This window comes from Stereum hirsutum (assembly GCF_000264905.1).
Source record: "Stereum hirsutum FP-91666 SS1 unplaced genomic scaffold STEHIscaffold_12, whole genome shotgun sequence".
Taxonomy (NCBI): domain Eukaryota; kingdom Fungi; phylum Basidiomycota; class Agaricomycetes; order Russulales; family Stereaceae; genus Stereum; species Stereum hirsutum.
The window spans coordinates 1,602,596-1,611,107 of NW_006763142.1; the positions used below are offsets into that span (position 1 = coordinate 1,602,596).

The 8,512-nt window shown below is 51.8% G+C and overlaps 1 protein-coding gene across 1 annotated transcript; it reads left to right on the plus strand.

Annotated features, from left to right (window-relative positions):
- Nucleotides 1-2,537: 2,537 nt before the first annotated feature.
- Nucleotides 2,538-3,991, plus strand: STEHIDRAFT_62430 (uncharacterized protein; the record flags this gene model as incomplete). The annotated part of the gene is made up of 2 exons (XM_007306744.1): nucleotides 2,538-3,441; nucleotides 3,516-3,991. Coding segments are annotated over 2 exons (1,380 nt in total), but the record flags the coding sequence as incomplete, so codon positions are not given.
- Between the last annotated feature and the right edge of the window lie 4,521 nt (nucleotides 3,992-8,512).

Genomic DNA, 8,512 nt, shown 5'->3' on the forward strand with positions numbered 1-8,512 from the left:
CTTCGACGATGAAGATATAGGATGGATAGAGGGATAGGCACGTGACCAGTCATGTGGTAGGCACGTGATGGCATGTGACCTTGTGGTCGTGATGTAGGGACATGTGATCAGGTCTGGAACGTTCTAGAATAGTCTTGTGCATGTTGACTCAGCGGTTTGTACCCATTGTGCCCATTGCTGGACCCACTGGATATCCATGAAGGATTCCTGTAGTGTTCACTCGTTAGTGTACAGTGAGGACGTGCCCTCAAGGGTCAGCCCAGGATGTATATAAGAACTACCTGTATCGTAGAATAGTTCCCTAACTCGATCTCCTTTGCTTCTCGCCATACTCAGTGTGACCTTGCGTCCTGGTGTATCCAGCCCCAAGCCCACGGTCTCAGTTCACCCACATTCTCTCTGGGCTAGTGCCCCTAGGACAAGCGCTCCTAGTACTCACATTCGTACGCCGACACCCTCAGCTACAGGGTTAGGCTTGGTTTGGGTTTGGTTAGGGTTTGGCTATAGGTGACGCCTTAGGTTTAGTACCAGGCTACCTTAGCAAGCGAGGATTTGCAGAGGGAGCTGCACAAGAGACCGAGTGACACGAGGAAAGACACGAACGGACGGATTCTTCTGACCTTTTAAACTCCGCCGCTTCGTTCCGATGGTGGCATACTCGGCCACCCGCTCCCATCGTTGCGCTATTTCGTCGACATCCTCCCGTTCAGTCCTTGCATGACGGTGCTTGGAGGCTTATTTCGTCGAGTGCTACCCCGTGCTAGCACGATCTACTAATAATATGACAATTCTGCGTCAATATCGGTCCAGTATCGGACCTTTCTTACCGCTGGCCACAGGTCAGTCTGTGAACTTAGATCCTGGCAGTGAGGATGCAATATGCTCGGACAAAAGGTGTCACGTTCCGGATAAAGAGGTATCCCTCGCTACACCAATCTTGTACTAGGTGATCCTCTGGTACTCTACTCGTCGCTCCAAGCTCTTGTCCATGACAGCAAGGCTCAGACTCTCTTGTATATAAAAGCTCTGCTATCTGGTGGCCTGCTTCCTCAGGAAACCTGTCTCCGGTGTACGTTCTACTGCATTATTGTCTCAGAATATCTCAGCAGATATGCTTCCATTGTTACCGCATTTTGGTATTTTCCGAGATCCCCAGACTCCGATCCGGGGGCGCGCTGGTATTCAGCAGCGAGAACCATCCATAGGTACGTTTGCTTGCGCCTTTGAGGTAGTATACAGCTGCTCAGGCCGAGTGCGGTTGCTAGAACCTATGAACCTTCCAGATATCCGCACAGAGCCAGACCGGCATGCTCAGTATTCTCAGAACATGATCCCACCACCCATCTTCGCCCCCGTCGCCACCCGCTCTATGGATTACCACTCTGCCTACTATCTTTCCGATTCCGCTGAAACATCCCGTCATAACACGCCTCCAAACATCTCTTATCACTCCACCACGATCGCCTCCGCCCACCACTCCCAACCGGTCAGCGTAGACAACACACTGGTCGCCTTATCATTAGCCTTTATCAACAACATTATATCCATCAGGACGAACGAAATCAATTCAACATGGCAGGTTCAATGCCCAGATTGCCACACGTGGGTTGCAACTGGCCTTCCGTCATCTATCGTCCTCGGCGATCGACCCGGCCACTTTCAATCACTACTCGGTCACCGCAAAGGGAACCGATGTCAGACAGAGAGGTTGATGATGGTGAACCGAAACCCCCAGGGTTCATCGACGACGACTACTGGACACCGTCAGCTTCCGATGCAGCCTCCACCGCGGACAACTAGTGCACCTCCCGATCCGCTTTCGCCCGGAAAGCGCGGTGAAGATGTGTGGTATAGTCACCTTGCTGCGTCTGAATTCAACGACGCATACATCGCTAGTGGGTGAGTCAACGCATCTACTAGTAGAGATTATCTGTTCATCAGGTCGTTTGTCTTTTGATATCACCGTGTTCTGACATCTCTTACCCATGACACAACCTTTAGGTTTCCTGTCGGTCAAGATCGAACTGGTTCAGCGCCTCCCGATGTACCTGACGAACCAGAGTCACATTCATGCCCGGGAGTTGCTATTCACTGGCCACTTGGGAGTGATTTCTATGACTCCTTTCCCTGGTCGCGCCTCGGCCCAACGGCAGGACCTGAACGTTTTCCGTTCTATATCATGCTCCAGGACCTAGGGCGAAGATTTCGCGCATTCTCACATCGTTGTACCGGAAACATCGATAACGCAAACACATCCTGCCTTGAGTGCCAGTTCATATCTCCCCGGGTCGAACGGGTCGTTTCGGATGCACAGTTAGGAAAGGTACCACACAAGATGATATCGTTCAGCCCTCTACAGTTGCGTACCCGACTTTCGGAACGTTCGCAGACTCTGAATCAGTGGAAGCTTAAGGTATATATATCCTTACAACTCTACTTAATCGGACCCAATGACTAATATTTCTTCACAGACACTCAATATGAGCCGCTCCGTCGCTGCTGCCGCCCGAAAGGCTCTAGACTATCAACGTTTCACCATGGCCATCGCCGAGATGGATGTGGCCCAACTTAGCACCCTGGTCCAGACGGCTTTGCGCAATGGCGCCAGCATATCTGCGATCACATCACAGATCCAGCAGGCGTTCAATGGCGTTTACCATCCCCGCATCGCTACTACTCGCAATCTCGATCTGTCAACATTGATATACCGCATCGGTGGTCGTCCACTTCTTTATGCTATGAATCACGCGCTTGGCCTTCCGTCCCTCCGTACACTACAGAACCATCTCTCATTCATCCGCATCATGCCTACCGTTGGTGATATTACGCGAACCGAAATCGATCACAATCTTCAAGAGGTTGTGGTGAAGCCATTGACATCGAGCAGCCCCGACACACCGCATCGTCGAGGTGCCAGCATCCTTATCGACGAAGTAGCCATCGAAGAAGCGGCTTGCCACTTCCGCCACTCTAACATGGTTGGTGGTCTCTGCTGGAAGCATTCACGCTTCTCCGACCTCGTTCTCCGCACCTACGAATCCGCGGTTGACCTTGCAACAGCGTTGGCCAAAGGAAGCGTACATCTTGGGAAGGAGATGACGGTTGCCTCCGTCTCTTTCTTTGGTACCGGACACTCACGGACTTATCCCATACTCGCCGCGCCAACGTGCAAACAAGAGAACGCCCATGACATGATCCATATTTTCCATTCGCTCATCGGAGGTTATAACCAAATCGCCGCTACCATGATGGGACCGCTCTGGTCGGTTGCGACCGATGGTGACGCCACTCGTCGCAAAGCGGGATACAAACTCTTCGTCACGAAATTTCTTCCATTGTCGTCACCGATCTACCCCACCATGAGCAAACTCCTCGGAATCAATCTACTTACTGGCGAGGGCGAGGTTACACTGGACTTCGACTGGAAGCACATCGATAAACGTACAATCATTGTGGCGTGCCAGTGTGATTCATGTTGTCTCCAACTGACACGATGTCCTATTTTCCATCTTTAGGTATCTGTACCCTCATTCGGTCGGCAACCGGGGTAGTGCTTGGCCCCGGACGTTTAATCAACCCTTCGGCCCTTGCACACTACCTTGAACTCGTTGACGGCCAAGATACTGACTCGGTCCATGCGCTCCTCTACCCATCCGATCCACAAGATGTACCCCGAGCCATCGAGCTCATGCAGGCTATCGTCTCACTTCGGTCTTTGCAATTGGATACGCGCAACCCCGACATTATCGCTGACTTGGATGCCATTCGGCTGCTCTCAGACCTCTGTGAATCAATATTGGAGGCGTACGTCAATCCAGATATCTCACTGACCAAACAAGTCGAATACCTCAGCAAATACGCCCATCTCTCCTTTGCATTCTTTCGACAACATCGTCTGGCCTTCATGTCAAATCAACTTTACGGCGATTCACAATGCATGGTGAAGAATGCTCTCTTCTGTATTTCCAAACAGCAGGTCCTTGATCCATCGCAAGATTTTCACCTCTTTGAACTTGGAGACGATCGCTTAGAGAAATTATTTGGGCGACTTCGGATGCTGGGTGCTCATGACTCTGGCATGCGCTACAACCAGGGTGTCGATCGACTTGGCCATGCTGTAGATATTGATGCGGCTCTCGCTCGAAACCCTGATCTTGATAGCGGTCAACGCCGTCTTAAGGTCACGCGAACAGCAGCACTGGACCATCTTAACGTCGCATCATGGAAGGGTGATGCCTCCGTCAAGAACGTATCTCTTCCCGAAGCTTGGGCAGCTGGTCGCCGTGCAGCAGAAGAGACTATTCGACGGTCTCAGATGCCGAACGCTTGCGCTGCATTCGAAGAGCTCTTTCGTGATCGCAAGCTTGATCTTCTCTGTCCTTTCGAGGCTGGTAAGTTTCCTGGAGTCGATGACGCAGAGGAAGACATGCCGGATAGATCAATCCCCACAGATGCGACCCATCCTTCTGATCCCAACCCTGAGCCCATCGCCACCGTCCCCGATATCGCCACCGCACCCGTTACTTCTTCACACACCGCCGCCACATCAACTGATACACTCACCAGCTCTTCATCCCCCGCCGATGTCACCATCATCACGTCTCAACCTGACTTTCCCTTGGAGCCATCTTCTGCAGGCATCACTGTACCCCCTATCTCGTCTCCCACCTCTGAAGCAGCCAGCACCGACTCCTTTGACCCATATACGGTACCGTCATGGCTCTTTGAGCACGACGACTCAGCGGAGATTGCAATCACGCTAGAGGAGGCCTTGGCCGACGTTGACGATATGGACCCTCTTCCACTACGACCAGGCATTGTTCAAGACGACTGGCTACTCTGCGCCGGGAAGCCGATCCATAAACAATCAATATGCCGCCTGGTCATCAATGCGGAGTTCATACACAAGTCAAAGAACCGCATCGAGCGTGTTCAAGGTTTCACCAAACCAACCTGGCGTCCGCATCTCAACAGCTCCGCCGACTTGATCGGCCCTAACACGTTTGTATTGGGCGACCATTTCTTGACTCTTATACGCCACGATAATAATGTATCCGTTGCTCTTGTTCGGTCCACCAGGATATCTAGAGGTCGAGTCCACGAACCGAATCTTCCGATTGCCACCATTGTCAACCCAGAAGCCAATGTTCAGCTCGAAGGCCAGATCATGATCATGCACCGCGTTCTGTCAAATAATCCTGACATTGACCCTACACTAGACTGCCGACGCCCCGCTGATTCTGACATCGCCCATGAACCTCGGTCGACTCCTCCAAGCCCCGCTGCATCGGTCGAAGAGCTCTCTGCACTTACCTCCGCCAGTAATTCTGCAGCTTTGCAGTGGGTATGGGTGTGGGACGGAGGGTTCGTGATGGCTGATGCTCCGATGCGTGGCTCCGAGATTGTGACGGAGAAAACGAGCATTATCTCTGTCGCTGGCCGCCTCTGCAGCCCCCAGGTTGGCTGCCGTTCAGTCATCGCCTCTGATAGGCTTTTTGAGGATGGACTGGAGAAGATAAACTCAGCAGGAACGACTTGGGAGGTAGATGAGGACCGCCTGCTCCATCTTAGTTCGCTTCTGTGGACATCTGTCTCGAAGGACGCGATTCGCGCGGACACCATTCCTACTCTTCCTGCTGCTGCTCGAGGCGGGTTCCCGTATACTTTCAACGGTAAGCACATTAGTACTAGTCATCCAGAGCACTCTCGATGGCATGATACTCACATATGCACTCCCCGAACAATACACAGATCATCCTATCCTAACAAATGCTGCTGCCACGGAATTCTTTCAGGAGGAACTGGGTGAGAACGGCGATCGGAGATGCGACCTCTGCGGCGAAGTCGTACCTTTCGAGAAGGAATTGTGGCGAGGCCACATTGGATGGCATATTCTTCATGCGATATGCAGAGCGCCTGAGCCACGACCCTTAATATCTCCGGTCAGTCACGGTCCCATTTTTTAGTTGTGTTTTACCTGCGCCAGGGGCGGTAGGCTCACTGTCTCATTGGCACCCAGGTTGGACTGACAATGCCTTGTGGCTCCTGTGGCCGCTGCGACAACCCACTTTGTCGCGAAATCACAATCACCATCGTCGGGGCCACAACACGAGTAGATTCAAAATGCCCACTCTTTCGCAAGATTAGATATGCCCACGCGAACAAGGGGACTGTTGCGACACCGTGCAGGAATGTGCCAATACGTTGCGGGCTTTGTCCAGACTCTAGTCTACAGTCACGCGGTCAGGTTTACCGCGGGATATGGAGATATAATATGGATGCTCATATTCGGACACAGCATAAAGAGTACGCTGCCCCAGGTAACCCTGATAATGGTGATCGCCTTCCTTTGCCTGCAAAGGTTTGGGATAGCATACAGATTCATTCGAAGGAGTATATTGGTTGTGGTATTGATGAGTCGCTCATTCCTCCTCCTTTCGATCAAGTCTTCCCAAACCCATCTATTCCTTTACCTCCCCTTGCTCAGGTATTCCCAAACCCTTCGTCTTCTTTACCTCCCTCTACCCCTTCTGGTGGGAAACGTTCACGAGCATTCACGCAGAATACGATCGACCTCCCCATTCGCAAACATCCACGTCGTCACTAAGGGCCCTTACGGGTCCGATTTCAGGCCGAACCTGGTCGGGCACGGTTCATCCCGGGGTTGCGGGGAACCACGCGTCGAGTTGATCTGAGTTCATGAACGGTCATGTCACATAGTCTAGAATAATGTAACGAGCTTGTCACTACATGTTACAGTCAACGCGCCTCCTCGCGCAAGTCACCTTTGGGCCACAGCCAATGACAACACCATTATGGCCCTCACACGCTCCCAAAAAATTGCCCTGGCTCGTCAAAAATTTCAGCAAGAGCAGCATCGACGAAAAATGTTGGCCGTCATCTCCGTCCTCGCTGGTGTCACGACTGCTGTCTCTGTGCTCCTTCCTCGTCTCTTTCCTCGCCCCCAGCACACATCGATCCTAACCGGTGCCGCTTGGATGAATGAGCTGCTCAGAGGTCACCCGGAGACCTTTCATGATATGATGGGCATGAGCAAGGAAGTGTTCCGCCTACTCTTACACGAGTTGGGCGTTCATGCAGGGTTATGTGATTCCAAATATATCCCGGCTGTCGTCATCCTGGGCATGTTTCTGCACAAGACCATCACCGGGAATAATACAAGGCACATCAAGAATCACTTTCAGCTCTCTGGAGATACAGTCAACAGGTAAGTTCAATGCTATGTGGTTATCCGTTGTTCTTTCTGATAGTATTTCGCAGGCATTTCCACAATGTTCTCGACCTGCTCATTTCACCAAACTTCTACCATCGCTATGTTCATCTGCCCGCCAGCAAAACTCCTAGCGAGATCTCTACCAACCCAAAACTCTTCCCCTATTTTAAGCGGTGCCTCGGCTCCCTAGACGGCTCACACATCGATGCTCGTGTTCCAGCGGAAGACGCAAGTGCAAGTCGCAATCGGAAGGGTCGGCTCACCCAAAATGTTCTTGCCGCGTGTACGTTCAGTATGCTATTCTGTTACATTCTTCCGGGTTGGGAGGGTAGTGCAGCAGATGGGAAGGTCTTTGAGTATGCGCGTGAGCATGACTTTGCTATCCCGGATGGCTGGTTTTATCTCGGTGATGCCGGTTATCCTTCTTGTGCAGCGGTGTTGGTACCTTATCGAGGTGTACGGTATCATTTGAAGGAGTGGGCACAGGGCAACCAAAAGTACGTCATTATCTTATTCATCAACTCATCCAAATCTGAGTCTCAAAAATTGCAGGCCACAGACGAAGGAGGAGCTATTCAATCTACGCCACGCACAAGCACGCAACGTCATCGAGCGCATCTTCGGTGAAACGGCCTTCGGGCTAAACCTAACTCTTTATTTCTCGGCGTTTCTAAGGAGTGTACGCGCCTTGCAGGCATTGTGGCCCCAGGTGCCACTTCGACGATGGAGATGTGGGATGGATAGAGGGATAGGCACGTGACCAGTCATGTGGTAGGCACGTGATGGCATGTGACCTTGTGGTCGTGATGTAGGGACATGTGATCAGGTCTGGAACGTTCTAGAATAGTCTTGTGCATGTTGACTCAGCGGTTTGTACCCATTGTGCCCATTGCTGGACCCACTGGATATCCATGAAGGATTCCTGTAGTGTTCACTCGTTAGTGTACAGTGAGGACGTGCCCTCAAGGGTCAGCCCAGGATGTATATAAGAACCACCTGTATCGTAGAATAGTTCCCTAACTCGATCTCCTTTGCTTCTCGCCATACTCAGTGTGACCTTGTGTCCTGGTGTATCCAGCCCCAAGCCCACGGTCTCAGTTCACCCACATTCTCTCTGGGCTAGTGCCCCTAGGACAAGCGCTTCTAGTATTCACATTCGTACGCCGACACCCTTAGCTACAGGGTTAGGCTTGGTTTGGGTTTGGTTAGGGTTTGGCTATAGGTGACGCCTTAGGTTTAGTACCAGGCTACCTTAGCATTCGGCATCTCAAGCGCAAG